The following is a 16,533-nucleotide window of genomic DNA, read 5'->3' on the forward strand; positions in this document are numbered from 1 at the left end:
AATTATGCACACATACACCAGTGTTCTATGGTGTTGTGTGGTGTACACTCACCTCCTCCATGAATTTGGCATAAACAACAGGATTGGATATATCCTGTCTTGTATCAGTGGTGCAGGCTGCTGCTGCTGGCGTATGGTTATGCGGGAAAATTTTTCAATCACAAAGCTCAGATCATCTCAAACTAATTTCTTCAACATGACAGTGAATTCCCTGTATTCAAATGGCCTCAACAATCATCAGAACTCAATCCAAAATAGCAGCTTTGGGAGGTGGTGTTACAGGGGATTTCCATCATTGATGCAGTCGGCAAATTTGCACCAGCTGTGTGATGACATCATGTCAATATGAACCAAAATCTCAGAGGGATGTTTCCAGCACTTTGTTGAGTCTATGCCACAAATAATTAAGGTAGCTCTGGATGTAAAAAGAAAGTCCAATCCACTGTGTCATACGGATTTCTATCACTGTTTATTGTACTGCATACGTCTCACTTTATCTGGTTGGTGTAAAGAGATCTGCTGAAGTTGCCAATAAACTTTTGAAAACCTTTCAAAACAGAGCCAAACGACATGAGACAACATGCAATAAAATAAATACTAGCGATACAAGATATTATATGTATTTTTTAAGCCAAGTAATATCTACCCCACAGCTAAAACAGATAATCAATCAAAGACATGTAAATCTGTCAAAATAAACTAAAAGAAAGGTATGAAATATAAAGACAGAAAGAAACACAATACACAAAAACAAATTTCTGTGTATTGTCAACAGGTGGGGGAAATAAAAAAAGAACTATAGGTCTACATAAAGAGGAGAGGAGCTAAACACATATAGAATAGAATAGAATAGAATAGCCACTTTATTGTCATTCAGAATATATACCAGTTAGAATCAGAATTAAATTTTGGAGCATTTACTCACCATCAAACTGTAGAATATAAATAATAAATAAATTTAAATTTAAAGCAGTGTTGACAGATAAATAAAAGAATAAGGTAAGAACGTTTGTGGGGTTTTTTCTTCTTCTTTGTAAATAAATGAACTAGCTTTCAAGCTGCTGCAGCAACCATTTCAGTCCAAAGGGTGGCGATAATGCACGGATACGATTTGCCGCCGTATAAAAATACCAGTAGAAGAAGAAGAAGAAGGCTCACTGAGGTGTTGCTAGCTGATTGCTAAAAACCTAGATTTATGGTAGACAAATGAAAAAGATAGCTGAATTTCTTCAGAGGCTGATCTGCAGTGGATCGGAACAGCCTGCGTTTCGTGTAAAATGCCTCCTAGTCTGTCAGAAGGTTAACCGGGCTTAAACTTGCTGGCTGATTCTCCTGAATTAGGAGCTAAAGGGCCCTGAGTCCGCAGTGCTCGGGTGAATATCTACCCAGCATCTGCTGTGGGGGAGAGAAGCAGCATCAAGCAACGGGGTTATTGATATTAGAGGCTTTTAGATATTACCAACCTCAACTCAACATGTCAAATAACGGACCTCCTCCTCGATGGCGCAATTGTCCTAGAAGAGGGCAACTTGTGGCAGGTTAGTATGAATTTAACTAAGAGAATAGTGTTTTATTTACCAGATGAAGCTATTGCTACTAGTTAGCTTCGTTCAGTTGTGTTGCTGTGATGCTTGTTGCCTGATATATATCAGTTATTTATTATTTTAGACTGTCAGATTTAAGTAGCAGTAATGGGCTGTGTTGGTCCATGTTCGGTCTGTAAGTACAGAAAGATTACCACATATTTAAGCTCTGTTTCTCTGTTGTAAAAATGAATGCGTTATCTTTTAAATGAAGTGTAAATCAAAGCGCCGATTTCATTGAATGACGTCAACATATTTTGTAAGCTTGATTTAGTTAAAAGGGTTTGTTCTTTTGGTATTTATATGGAATTAACTTAATTTTGGCATATTTTTAATGGAAATTTCTCTGACACTGTATTCGTGCGCGCTCTTTTTGCTAGGTCGCTAACGGTAACTATTTAGCAATGTTTTTCGCTTCTTTTCAGCGTTTAGGGTGACTTTAATGTTGAACAAACACAACGTATGGTAGTCCATTGGTTTTAAAAGAAAAAGTTTTAAAAAGAGCTTCAGAAAAGTGCTGCTAAGTTGGTATGCTTCACCGTTAAAGAATCACGTGTCCAAACAAACCGGGGCTATGGCTTGAGGAGCTCACGGCGAGCATACGTGTGTGACACATTACTAATGCTGAGAGGCGTTTAGCACGAGAAGCATTTTATTTTTTTAATGTATTTGAATGCCACCTTTCTTTCTCTTTTGCTTTTTATAATCTATAAACTCTTAACTGTTATTGCAATTGCTGTTTTTGTCTGATAATACTATGATTTCCAGTAGGTATTTTGGTGTTATTCTGGTATAGTCTTTGTATTCTTCTGCTATCTGTACCTGAGCTGTGGTAATGCACACATTTCCCCGCCGTGGGATCAATAAAATCTTCTCTTATCTTTATCTTAGGTATGCACCCATCAGCTGCTACATCTGTTTTTGAGCTTCAGGTTTCTTTTAAGATCCAAAAATAACTGAGAAAAAAAATGAACCAAAGTATCGGAGAATTCACCTTCCACCAGTTTCATACAGTTATTAGATGTTTTAACTGACTGTAGCTGGATTTAATTTTAGTTGCGACTGATATCATCATATTGCACAAATCTGCGTGGCTTGTAAGTCTGTGGTCACTTGATGTTTTCTGTGAAAGACTTGTTAACCTGCAAGAGATGGACAATGACGTTCTTTCTTTAACCTCGGAGTCCTTCATTAAAAGCCAGAATTTAGAAAAGTGTCTGAGTTGTAATGTTGCCTCTGTAAAACCTAAGCCAGGCAAAAAAATGTGGATCAAGAGCATGAGGGAGAGAAATGCTGTACAGTTGGGGTATCTTTAAAACTACCTCCCAGCTTCTTTTCCTTGACATTGATGAAAATGTCATTGAGGTTAAGGAAAGGAGCTGCTTCTTGGAGTGTAGTGTCTTGGAGCAAAGACAGACAGGTGGACAACTGTGCTTCATAGCTAAAAGTGTACCAGTGTTTCCTGGGACTGGTCAGTGATAGACAGCCTGAGTATATCCTAAATAAATGGTAAATGGCCTGTATTTGTATAGTGCTTTACTAGTCCCTAAGGACCCCAAAACGCTTTACACCAGTCATCCACCCATTCACACACTGGTGATGGTAAGCTACATTGTAGCCACAGCCACCCTGGGGATATCCTAAATAATTCAGTGGTCAGTAACAGACTTTGGGAATGTGTGCAACTTTTACTACATTCTGTTCTGTATTAATAGCTTGAAAGGATAGATGTGGATAAAACTGTGTTGATACGAATGCCAGTATGGACTGTGGATATAGATCTGTTCCTATATGTATTCCTTATTGCAATGTACAACTGTCAAAATAACAGCCCAACATAAGTAGAAGGAAGTTATAAGGTCAAAGTTGGACAGTGCAAGTCTAAGTTCCCAGTCTTAAGTGATGCAAGGCTGTCTTGTTAACACTTTATACAAAAGTATTGGTGTTACTGTTTCATTTCGCCCATTCATCATTGTTATCATTACAGTTATGTGATGTTGAGACATTTCTGTAAAACCTGCAATTGCAGGCTTGTCTCCTCTCCGCCTCAACTTTATAACAGTGCAACAGTTTACACAGATGCTGTGTTTAAAGGCACAGCTGGAGTTGGTGGCACTTTTTAATCCAGGCTTTTATTCTAAGAAATTCTGTGTAGTTTACACAAATGGATCCACAGTTTTATTGGCTATTAACCAAGTTCTTTACAAAACAAATGCACTTGGGGTGCTGTCTAATGCTTAATTGAATGTGACCTTGACAAATACTTAGTCAGTGATTTTATTTTTATTTTTATTGATTTATCTGAATTTGTAGATTTGACTTTGTATGAAGTTAGACTCTTAGCCGTAACCCTAAAAACTAGTCATTAAATTAGGGACAAAGCTGCTGTCCCTGCTCATACAAGATTAGTTTACAAGAAGAGTTTTAATACTAGAATACTGCAGGATTTTTTGTTTCATTCATTACATTTCTCCTTCCTAGAGAAATTCCTGCCAATGAAAACGATGTTAGGTCCCAGATATGATGACCAAGTTGCAGAGGAGAACAGGTTCAATCCGAGCATGCTGTCCAACTATTTAAAAAGTCTAAAGGTAAGTACCCTCAGCAAGGACATAAGTATTAAAGTGGCACAGAAAACCTTCCCTCACAGTGCCCATTTCTCTCCTCCTCAGGTGAAAATGGGTTTGCTCGTAGACTTGACGAACACGACTCGCTTTTATGACCGCAGTGAAATTGAAAAAGAAGGGATAAAATATATGAAGCTTCAGTGTAAGGGGTAAGATTAAAAAGCATTGTCACAAATTAACTGTCCAAATTCATCATTTTGCAGAACTGTGGATGCTAATGTGTTTTGAATACTAATGTCATCCTGTACCTTTTTAGCCATGGGGAGTGTCCTTCAGAAGAGACCACTGAGATGTTCATCAGGCTCTGTGAACACTTCAATGAGAAGAATCCCACAGATTTGATAGGCGAGTATTTCACCAATCTAATTGACAGACTAGGTGCACTTTTGAATCTAAGGTACACCAGCAGAAGGTATACCTCCCAAAGTTTGCTATTGTAACAGGAAGAGTAAAAGTTGTACTGATCATTGCCGACAGCAAAGTAACAATTTAGCAGGTAGCTAATGAGAATGCCAGGGTTCATTTGCTTTGCTTTCCCCAATATCTATTTGCTCTTTTGTGCCTGGGAAACTAGGGTTGGGCGATATGTAAAAATTTTCCAACCAGCAATCTAGGCTATCACCAGCTTCTGCAGCTCCATCAGCATTTGGGCGCACTCTGAGGAGGGTGCATTTGCTCGCCGATGAAAGAGAGTCCTGTTAAAACAGCACTTTTCTTTTCTGTTGACTGCTACTATTAGCTCCATCATTATTAGCAAACTTACTCATGGGCAAATAAATAGATAAATAAATCGCCCTTGTAAAAACTATTGACCATAGGCTCAACCTATCGTCGATAGTCGATATATTCGTCCAATCGACCAACCCTATGGGAAACAAACAGATGCATATTATAAAAACCTAACCAACTCTTTAGCACACTATCTTTAAACACTTTGCACAAAGTATCCCTGGTTACTTTATTTGTTGTGTCACTTTACATTTTTCATATATTATAATGTTGGATCCTGTTTATTAGTGGTGCTACGGATCAAAAGTCTCACGGTTCGGATTGGATCATGTTTTTTTTCGTCACAGATCGGATCAATTTTCGGATCAGCAGAAAAAAAAGAAGACAAAAATTTAACTCGTCATTTACTTATTTAAGTATTTTTTTGCCTATCAAAAAACATTCAACTCAAGACTCATTCCACGCAATTATATAAAAACAAATTAAGGTGCAATATAGGGCAGTACAGGGCTTTCTATCTACCACGCCGCTGTGATATAATGAGCGGTCACGGTCACGTAGCTTTCCGTTGCCCTGGAGGTCCACCCACTTTTAGTTAGGGCAACAGAAGATGCCTGGGACAGCTCAGCCATAACTTTAAACTTTTCCTGTTCATACATGCTTGGAGCGATCTTGTCACTAAAGTGGACGCGCGATGGGATGTCATAGCGTGGCTCAAGCACCTTCATCATAGTTTAAACTAGTGCTGTCAGCGTAAATCTCGTTAAAATGACGTTAATGCCATAACTGCATTAACGCGGCAAATCTCTGTTAGCTAGTTACTGCGGACCGCCCCGTGCGTGGGGCTGCACAGCGCCAATGCGTCAACTAACGCGTTGACTAGTTTAAAACCCTTGTTTTGCACAACAGAATACGGCCTCCTGTCTGCAGCTAAACACCCCAATAGCTTTTGTAATAGCTTTAGCCCGGTCGGCTTAGGTAGCAAAGGGCTGCTTAAATACCCCAAACTCCTCTGCTCCTCCACTTGGACCGCTAGCGCTGACCATAGCTATCGCTTGACAGACTGACCACGCGCACCATACACAAACTTTTTTTCTTCTTTTTCGAATCTTCGGATCACGTGCGTGCCGAACCGTGGAGTGGGATCGGTTTGGATTACGGATCAACCGTGATCCGTTGCACCACTACTGTTTACTTATTTGTGGAAAATTATTCAGGTTTAACAGTATTTTCTCTCTGACTAAAATGATACCAGAAGCTGAGTATTTGGCCAAGAGAAGCCTCTGAGTGTGTCTGTTTTTCATTTATTAAGATATCAGATGTGCCAGTGTGACTGGAACCCATTAAGTACTGTGTTTATCACCTCTGCACACAGAAGGATATGAAATGAGACAGAAATAGACTTTAAGTGTAAAAACATCTGGTGCTGTAAATGAGTTTGCACTGTGTGTAATTTAGTCAGACAGTTGTAACAGCTTTGCTTCAGCAGTAATCAAATTCTGGCTATGACTTATCCCAGTCAGTATGAATCTTAATGCCTGAACATCATTTCAAAAACCCACATTTAAAGTACATAGAGACCTTCTGCTTCATTTACACTGCCACTTTTATTTTGCAGTAAAGAATAAAGTGTCACTGTGTCCTTGTAAGTTTTTTTTTTTTTTTTTAAGAGTTTAGTGCTATGTCATTATAATACTACTGCAAAAACTTTGCTACACCCCTTAAAAGTAGACATCAACATAGTTTACTCGTACATTACAGAACACTGTTATTTATCATTTCTAGCTCTTATATTTTAACATATTGATCATATTCTTGCGTATGTACATTCAATCTTGTTTATTGTTACTTCTTAAAAATAATTTTATTCGTGGCTTGTGGGTTGTAAACTTCAAAGAAACTGCTGTTTTTGCTTTGATTCTCTGATATAAGCGTGGTTGATCATTATGCTGATGCCTAGGCTTAGGAAGAGAATGAAGATCTGTATCGTGTTGCAGCTTCTAAATTCATACGCATACTCTCAATAGAAAAGTTTGCTTTTGGAAGAACTGCCTTTGCACTAAATGATCACTATATTAGGCATACCTTGGTAGTACTGGGTTAGATCCCCTTTTTTGCCTTCTGAATTGCCTTTTTTAGTTGATTATTTTTTTCTTTCTTTTTTTTGGTCCAAGTTAAAATGTTAGCATTACACAGCTGCTGGAAAATTTTGGACTGCCTCACTGATGCAAATCTCTCTTTCCACCACATCCCAAAGGTGCTCAATTGGATCAATATCTGGTGACTGTGGAGGGAATTTGAGTACAGTTAAATTTTTGAACTTCCAAAGGATTTGAGCTTTATGACGTGGCATATTATTATTATTATTATTATTATTATTGGAAGCAGCCGTCAGAAGATGAGTACACTATAGTTACAAAGGGATGGACATGGTCAGCAACAATACTCAGGTGCATCGTTGGTGTTAAGCTGTGCGAGGTTTTCAGTTGCTTTGGTGTTTGCAATGTTGTGTGTTCAGAGATGTTCTTTTGCATGCATAGTTAGTGGTTATTTGAGCTACTGTTGCCTTCACATTAGCTTGAAGCACTGTCCTCTGACATAAACAAGGCATTTTGGCCAGTGAGCTGCTGCTGACAGCATAGTTGATCTGTTTCAGACCATAAACTCTAAAGACAGCTGGACGGGGAAATTCCCCTAGATAAGCAGTTTCTGAAATACTCAAAGTAGTCCGTCAGGCACCATCAGCCACGCCACGTTCAAATTCACTAGAATCATCTTTCTTCAGCTCAGTTTAGGCGTCAATGACTCATCTTGATCATTACATACACTAAATTCATTGAATTGGTGTTGTGTGATTGGCTGATTGGTAACGTTAGCTTTTGTGTCCAGCAGAGGGCAGCCTTACTCCAGGATTGGTTAAACGCAAATTGGAGCGAGGTCTTGTCAGAATATATTTTCACTGTTTAAAATTTCAGCAAACACTTTCATACACTCATGTCAAATATCAAACAGCCTCCCAGTACAACTAGTGCTCTTCTGATGTCTGCACAGTAGCACCATGTTCAGCCCTCACACAGAGTGTCTTTGCACATTTTTAAAATATGCAGTCCTGTGCAAGTCACTATTTTGTCAGCTTGTGGAGGAGTTGCATATCGCAAACAACACTCATCTCCCAGTGAACACTGTGTAGGTGATTTATAGGTGAAGGAATATCAATGAGCACCTTGGCTAAATAGATTTGATCTAAAAGGGAGCGATGTAGATGCTGGTGTGTGGGAAGGTTATTTCCACTGTCCCCCCCCCCCCTTTTTTTTTTTTCTCGAACTAGATTATTATTATTTTTCCCTGTAGCTCTTCAGCTTGTTATTATGAGCTCAAAACAAGCTATTCTAATTTCTAATGCAGGTTGTGACAAATTAAGTTATTATGGGTTTAGTTACAAGCTGAGTATAGGCATAGTTAATGGGTTAAACACATGCACAAGAAAGGAGCACCTTGCTTCGCCTTTAAATTAGGCTTACACTGATACTGGCTGATAATGGCTTAGTGCATGCATATCGGTATCAGGCCTGTGTTTATAGTTGTGCCGAAACACCTTGCTGCATTTTACATTTACATAAAAAATAGTTTGCCCATTGCTTTATTTGAAGTCTTTGGAGTGTTCTAGTGGCACACATGATATCCTCAATTGTCATGTAAATGTTTTTAGTGGGGAATTAAAAAAAAAAAAAGTTAGCGCCTTCTATTGTAGTGGTATTGGTCTGTAATGTCCTTTGCCTGAAGGTTAGCCTAGGGGGTACTTACCGGCCGAAGACGGGGTAACGTCGCTGCACTTTTATGCTACTGGCAGCAGGGTGCTCTCTTACACCTCATCCTGTCCAGATTTGCTCTTAACTTGTAACTGCTGCCCGACTTTTAAATCAGACTGCTCGAACATCAGAGCAGAATGTGTGAATGTCATCCCAGCAATCTCCTGCCTTTAGCCAGCTGGTGATTATGCTTTGTTTTCTCCACAGTGCACACGTCCAAATTAGACAATTGGTCTGTTAAATGTGATTTCTTTATTGCTGCCGTTGCCAGGCAAACATCCTAATATATTGGGAAACATGCGAGTCAGGTTTCATTTTATATGTATTTTTTATTTTTTTTTTAATCCTGCTGTGCACCTGCTGAAGGGATCTCGTCTGAATAAATGTCAGTTCGTCGCAAATTAGGAGGGTTTTTGTGAGATATGACTACAAGCTTCAGAGTGCTTTTGTGGAGGGTTTCCTTTCCAGAATCTTTTCTTCTGAAAGAGCAGAATTTTCTCTCCTTGTGTTTTTGTTGTTGTTTTTTTCTCATGCTCGTTCCAATCCCTGAATGTTTCATCAATCCCTGGGTCTTTTCTGTGCGTGCAATGGCTGGTGTCAGATTTTTTGATGTAGGTATAAAGGCAGGACCCCCCTCTAAGGAGAAAAGGATCTGCCTGTGAGTCCTTTGTGTGTGACTTGATGCCCCTCCTCAAAACATCCAGTCAGCCGCAGTATATCTCAAAGGCGAGCTGGGTTTATTGATGTGAAAGATGTTACATTGGATGAAATTGTGCCCAATGGCTCGTTTGTTGAAATAAGGGGGTCTCGTTCATAATTGCCACGTTGAATTGATTGAGCGTAAATTGAGGTGACGGCACACACATCCAATAAATTGGCAAGCTGCGTGAAATGGAAATAAGAACACTATTCATCGTTAAAAAATAAATGTAAATCTATTATTTATGTGAAAACAATAGGGACAGAAAAACAACAAAACAATATATTGTGTAAACTTGAGGTGGAGTTTTTTGAAAGGTTTGCATATTTCTTTTTTCTTTCTCTCTCCTGAAGGTGTTCACTGCACGCATGGCTTCAACCGGACAGGCTTTCTGATATGTGCGTACCTGGTGGAGAAGATGGACTGGAGGTAAGGGCTGACACGCTTCAATCACTTGCACTGCTGGGAGGGCAGTCTCACAATCTTCAGTCGTCTTGCATGACAACACAAACCCTACAACATGGAGCACCCACCAGTGTTACTCTGGTTTCACTCTCCCAGCCGTATCAGTATTTTTTATTTTTTAAGCTGATATTCCCATCTTCTTCTCAGCATGTGTGTGACTGCAAGAAAGGTTACTCTGTCACTACTAGTCTAAATAAAGCTTTACAAAGAGGCTGGCTGGTTTTGAGTGACCGAGCAGCCGAGATAAATAATTTAGAGCAGCTGAGCAGGAGGGGTGAGGATGCATCTTTTGTTAGAGGTGGAGCAGCAGTCTGTGATAGCAGAATCCCTGGAAGCTGCAGACATGGAGGCTGGATAAACACCCTCCCACCGCCCACTACTTCCTGTGAAATGAATATCCTGAGAACATTTACAGCTGTCATCCACTATTACGTGTTGGAAGATAAGTAACAACAATGGGCCTTTTTAATGCGTATTACCACACGTAATGTTAAATGGCTTCAAATTTATTTATTTTTTCCTCTGGGAAAAAATTACTATATCCGAAGGGAAAATGACATGGCATATTTAGTGCACAGTAAATGGTACAGTATTAGCATGCTTATTCTGTGATTAAATGCACATAATAACTTTATGCAGGAATGTCTACTGTCTGGTAAATAATGCAGTTTTATTTCTTGTAAAAGCAGGTTTAATTCTGAGTTGAGAAAAAATGATTTTTTTTCTCCACAGTCACCTTAAAATTTTTATTCCTAGCAGAGATTGTTCTTGAGAACAGACAATAATCTGGCAGTTCTCCTTCACCTTTAGTCAGAATAGTTGGCATGCAGTCCCTCAACCTCCCGTCTAGGCACACAGGTCAGAATCAGACCTGCTTAATTTTCAGCTATTTGAAGCTTCTGCATTGAATAAGATAAGAACTTTATTTATCCCGAGGGAAATTCTTTTGTCATACACATGCTCAATGCAGCAAGAGAGACAGAGGAATAAGATTTACAATATGTGCAATAGAATACTAGTATACAGTAATATACAGATGGATGTTTTTGTCAAATCCAAGCATTACACAGCCTGCTTTATTGTGTTTCAAGGTCACTATTATTTGCTTCAATAAATTTCATATTTAACTGTGTCACGTGACAAATTTAACAGCTTTAATCTCGGAATCAGATAGATTAAGCTCCCCTTTTAGAACCTGACACCAGCAAATGCTCCTGTAAAGTGGATTCAATTACAATTTGATCATTAGAATATCTGCTTCCCTAGTTTTCAACTGCAAGTAAGAAACTTGTAAAAAATATCTTTATGCTTTTTAGATTTTTGATGGTTTTAAGTGAGTACAAGGTGAGCACGAGTTTTCATACGCCCAATAACAGTTTAAACACGTGTAGAAGTGTTTAACAATCAAACTGCTCTTTCTGTGTTGAAAGGTCTTTCAAACTTGAAACGATTGAATATATTTTGTTTTCAGCTTACAAGCATGTTTACTTCAAGAAAAGTGTATTTTCTTTTTTTGTCTCGACTTATTGCAAATGCGGTTTGACATTTCATTTAAAGTGGTAGCAATAATCTCCTATACAGCTTTTTTTTTCCTTTTTTTTTTTTTTCCTATTGCATTAAATTATTTTTAGTTTGTGTTATTCTGCAAATGTGACTGTTGTTTTTAAGTGTTCCTCCATCCCCGCCTTTGAAACGATGTGGCCTCCGGTTTTTGTCGCGTGGTTCAGCTGCTGCTGCTGCTGCTGAGTCAAGGCAGTTGGTTGGCGTCCCTCCATCATGGGTTTTAGACAGACACTCGTTTAGAAACATTTGTTCTTGGTTAAAGTCAGCTCACTATCTTCTCTTTTATGCTTGTTCTACTCCACCCCTCTCTCACACATACTGAAGTCTAGTTGTAGATAGAAGTTAAGAGACACTAAATGATCATAACATTAAGGAAAATAAAGCAAATTAAATATTTCATTCTTTTTGTTTCCCTTTGGTTTCATGGGAGCTTCTGCTTTAGACACCCTGGTATAAAGATAGTGCCTCTACACCATGTAAAAGGTCCACTTATTGTACAGAAAATCATCTATATACCCATATCTTTCACCCACTTTCATGATCGTTTGGTCAACTTGAAACTAGTCTGAAGGTTTTTAAAAAAAAAAAAAAAGTCCTGTCTCTGTTATTTGTTCTTATCAGCATCGAGGCAGCGGTGGCTGCTTTTGCCCAGGCTCGGGCCCCGGGGATCTACAAGGGAGACTACCTCAAAGAGCTTTTCCGTCGCTATGGTGACGGGGAGGGCGCACCACCTGCCCCCGAGCTGCCAGAATGGTGCTTTGACGACGACGACGGGGACGTGGACGACGACGGCAACGCGGTTGGCCAGGAGTCGGGCCCCAGCTCCTCTGGGTCGGCGCCCGGCAAGCGGAAGAAAGAGAAGATAAAACTGGTAAGTCCTCTGTGTTCCAGGAAATGGACTCTTAAGTAGAAAATATGTTGATCCCTTTGCTGCGTGACTGGGTGATTTTTGGGTCTACGGGGAGGCCTCCCTTTTTAAGAGGCACAAGTATATAATAATCCTGTAAGTCTGTTGCTGAATCCAATAAATCTGATGCTTAAATTTAGAGAAAATTACACTTTCCATTTTCTCAGCTGCTGACAGAGGTGTAATTTTGATTAGATAAAAGCTGCCTGCCAGTGTTAATGTATAGTATTCATCAGTGCCATTCTGAGAAATTAGAAACCTTGAATCATCTCCTCTTGCTTGTAATCAGTTTTTCCTTCTGTTTACATTGATCTAATGCTTCAGAGTACTTCAAGGAAGTGACTGTATAAGAAGCCTAAATCTAAATGGTGAAACAACACGAGTAGCAGCCAGTGTAGAGGCAATGAAAAGACAGAAGCGGCACTTGTATGGTGGAAAGTATTAAAAACATATTTATTGGTGTGAAACATTTGTTCAGATTACAACAGCAGAACATCTGTTTATTACTTTTATTGCACACAGAGCTCACTGACAACCTGAATGGGGCCAAATCTAATATTTGAGAATATGATACAGCACAGGCGAGGTCCAGAGGAGAGAGGAGGAACAGTATACTGTCTCTTGGTTGAGTGGCCGGCTTCGCAGTCAGACTAGTCGGCAGCTATGTACCTATCATGATCAGGAAGATATTTCGAAGGATAAAACATTTCCACAGTTTCTCTATATGTAGATTTTAATGGGTGAGCCACTTAAGGATATTTGGTGACTCATTTTGGCATGTTTTTATAGAGACCCATAATCCAGAGTCAGTTTTCCAGAAGAACCGCACCCCTCACACCCACATTCCTATGTTTAAAAAAAAATCATTTGCTGCTTCCTTGCTGTCCCTGGTTGTATCTGTCTTGCTTTTTCTTTACCAGATGGCTCCCTGGCCAAGTAGTTGTTGTTTTGGTTCTTGATGATTATTCAGTTTCTTCCTCGGAGATTCAGAGAGGATCTCTTCCCACGGTTGGACACGTCCAACTGCACTGTCTTGGGAGTGCCGCTGGAAACAGGAGTTCTGTTCTGCAAGTCAGAACGTTATCCCAAGCAGAACCTGAGGCAGGTGGAGAATCTATTCATGTGCCTCAATGCCAGATTCACTGTGGGTGCAGAGCAGAACAAGACCTACAGTCTCCAGCTGTTAGTAAAGTTTCCTCACTTAGGTCAAAGACTTCTAAGGAGAAGGTTAAATTAGATTCCTGTCTCCTATGCACTTAAGAAGTAGCATGGATATATAGCTGATCTTAAATCAGAGAAAATACTTCCTTAAGGGAAGGCAGGTAATTACTGTTAAAATATATCAACTTTCAGAGGAAACATTATATATATATATATATATAAATCCCCACTCGCCCTTGTGGGCGGTCAATCCTTCAAGCTCGGGTCCTCTACCAGAGGCCTGGGAGCTTGAGGGTCCTGCGCAGTATCTTAGCTGTTCCCAGGACTGCGCTCTTCTGGACAGAGATCTCCGCTGTTGTTCCCGGGATCTGCTGGAGCCACTCGCCTAGCTTGGGAGTCACCGCACCTAGTGCTGCGATTACCACGGGGACCACCATCACCTTCACCCTCCACATCCTCTCGAGCTCTTCTCTGAGCCCTTGGTATTTCTCGAGCTTCTCGTGTTCCTTCTTCCTGATGTTGCTGTCATTCGGAACCGCTACATCGATCACTACGGCCGTCTTCTTCTGTTTGTCTACCACCACTATGTCCGGTTGGTTAGCCACCACCATTTTGCCCGTCTGTATCTGGAAGTCCCACAGGATCTTAGCTCGGTCATTCTCCATCACCCTTGGAGGCGTCTCCCATTTTGACCTCGGGACTTCCAGGTTATACTCGGCACAGATGTTCCTGTACACTATGCCGGCCACTTGGTTATGGCGTTCCATGTATGCCTTGCCTGCTAGCATCTTGCACCCTGCTGTTATTTGCTGGATTGTCTCTGGAGCATCTTTACACAGCCTGCACCTGGGGTCTTGCCTGGTGTGATAGACCCCAGCCTCAATGGATCTTGTGCTCAGTGCTTGTTCCCTTGCTGCCATGATTAGTGCCTCTGTGCTGTCTTTCAGTCCAGCTTTGTCCAGCCACTGGTAGGATTTCTGGATATCAGCCACCTCTATCTGCCAGTGGTACATACGTGCAGGGGCCTGTCCTTCCATGATGGTTCCTCGCCTTCCTCCACTTTCTTGGGTTTCTGCTGCCTGAGGTATTCACTGAGCACGCTGTCAGTTGGGGCCATCTTTGTGATGTATTCGTGGATGTTCCTTGTCTCATCCTGACACTCACCAGTCCCCGGCCCCCTTCCGTTTTTGCATTACAGTCTGATTGTTTTTACTACATTTTTTTTACCACCGTATTTTGACAACTTCTTAACGCTTCCAACCAGTTGCGGCAGACTAATGCCTCTGAGCCTGGTGCTAATGGAAGTTTCTTCCTGTTAAAAGAGATTTTTTTCCTTCCCACTGTCGCCAAAGTGCTTGCTCAAAGGCGAGGCGATTTGATTGTTGGTTTTCTCTGTATTATTGTAGCGTCTTTATCTCAAAGAGTTAAATCTTCACAATATGCAAGTTATAACGGCAAATTCTTCTGAAACCATACAACATGTCCTGACCTGCTAGACCTCGCTAGAAATGTAAATACACTTTGTGTGAATGGAGCCAACAGCTACTGTGATTGGCTTTTTCAGTACTGTTAATTCTTCCTCATCATTGTTTCTTCCTTGGAGCATTTTTGATAGATAGTGACCACTGCAGACTGGAAACTCCTCACATGATCTGCATAAGAAAATCTTTATGCTTGCTCATTTGTCCTGCTTCTAACACATTAACTTTGAAAACAAAATGTTTGCTTACTCCCGAGTATAAAGTATTATAAAGTAAGTTTTGTGTCTGATAGCAGGGCGTTACAAACCTACAAATCTGTGCCAGAACAAACAAGTGTTTGTTCATAAAAATGAGCTCAAATCAAATAATTTTCCAATTGTAGCTCAAACCTAATTCCACTTCTTTCACTCATTGATTAACTTTGTGTCCAGTCCAATTTAAAGTCTTCATCAACTCAAATGTGCTTCACTTACAGTGGGGCAAAAAAGTATTTAGTCAGCCACCAATTGTGCAAGTTCCCCCACCTAAAATGATGACAGAGGTCAGTAATTTGCACCAGAGGTACACTTCAACTGTGAGAGACAGAATGTGAAAAAAAAAATCCATGAATCCACATGGTAGGATTTGTAAAGAATTTATTTGTAAATCAGGGTGGAAAATAAGTATTTGGTCAATAACAAAAATACAAATCAATACTTTGTAACATAACCTTTGTTGGCAATAACAGAGGTCAAACGTTTACTATAGGTCTTTACCAGGTTTGCACACACAGTAGCTGGTATTTTGGCCCATTCCTCCATGCAGATCTTCTCGAGAGCAGTGATGTTTTGGGGCTGTCGCCGAGCACCACGGACTTTCAACTCCCGCCACAGATTTTCTATGGGGTTGAGGTCTGGAGACTGGCTAGGCCACTCCAGGACTTTCAAATGCTTCTTACGGAGCCACTCCTTTGTTGCCCGGGCGGTGTGTTTTGGATCATTGTCATGTTGGAAGACCCAGCCTCGTTTCATCTTCAAAGTTCTCACTGATGGAAGGAGGTTTTGGCTCAAAATCTCACGATACATGGCCCCATTCATTCTGTCCTTAACACGGATCAGTCGTCCTGTCCCCTTGGCAGAAAAACAGCCCCATAGCATGATGTTTCCACCCCCATGCTTCACAGTAGGTATGGTGTTCTTGGGATGCAACTCAGTATTCGTCTTCCTCCAAACAGGACGAGTTGAGTTTATACCAAAAAGTTCTACTTTGGTTTCATCTGACCACATGACATTCTCCCAATCCTCTGCTGTATCATCCATGTGCTCTCTGGCAAACTTCAGACGGGCCTGGACATGCACTGGCTTCAGCAGCGGAACACGTCTGGCACTGCGGGATTTGATTCCCTGCCGTTGTAGTGTGTTACTGATGGTGACCTTTGTTACTTTGGTCCCAGCTCTCTGCAGGTCATTCACCAGGTCCCCCCGTGTGGTTCTGGGATCTTTGCTCACCGTTCTCATGATCATTTTGAC

General features: G+C 40.5%; 1 protein-coding gene across 1 annotated transcript in view; it reads left to right on the forward strand.

The window, feature by feature from the left end:
- Positions 1–1,103: 1,103 nt before the first annotated feature.
- The window catches only part of rngtt (RNA guanylyltransferase and 5'-phosphatase), a 120,809-nt gene continuing 105,379 nt past the window's right edge, over positions 1,104–16,533 (forward strand). The window contains exons 1-6 of the mRNA XM_082505232.1: positions 1,104–1,538; positions 4,065–4,174; positions 4,256–4,359; positions 4,467–4,555; positions 9,802–9,877; positions 12,098–12,347. Of these exons, the coding sequence (XP_082361358.1) occupies positions 1,475–1,538; positions 4,065–4,174; positions 4,256–4,359; positions 4,467–4,555; positions 9,802–9,877; positions 12,098–12,347 (693 nt within the window). The 5' untranslated portion in view covers positions 1,104–1,474. The remainder of the gene's footprint in view (positions 1,539–4,064; positions 4,175–4,255; positions 4,360–4,466; positions 4,556–9,801; positions 9,878–12,097; positions 12,348–16,533) is intronic.

Source organism: Aulonocara stuartgranti (assembly GCF_965226115.1).
Source record: "Aulonocara stuartgranti genome assembly, chromosome: 15".
In the NCBI taxonomy this organism is placed as follows: Eukaryota; Metazoa; Chordata; class Actinopteri; order Cichliformes; family Cichlidae; genus Aulonocara; species Aulonocara stuartgranti.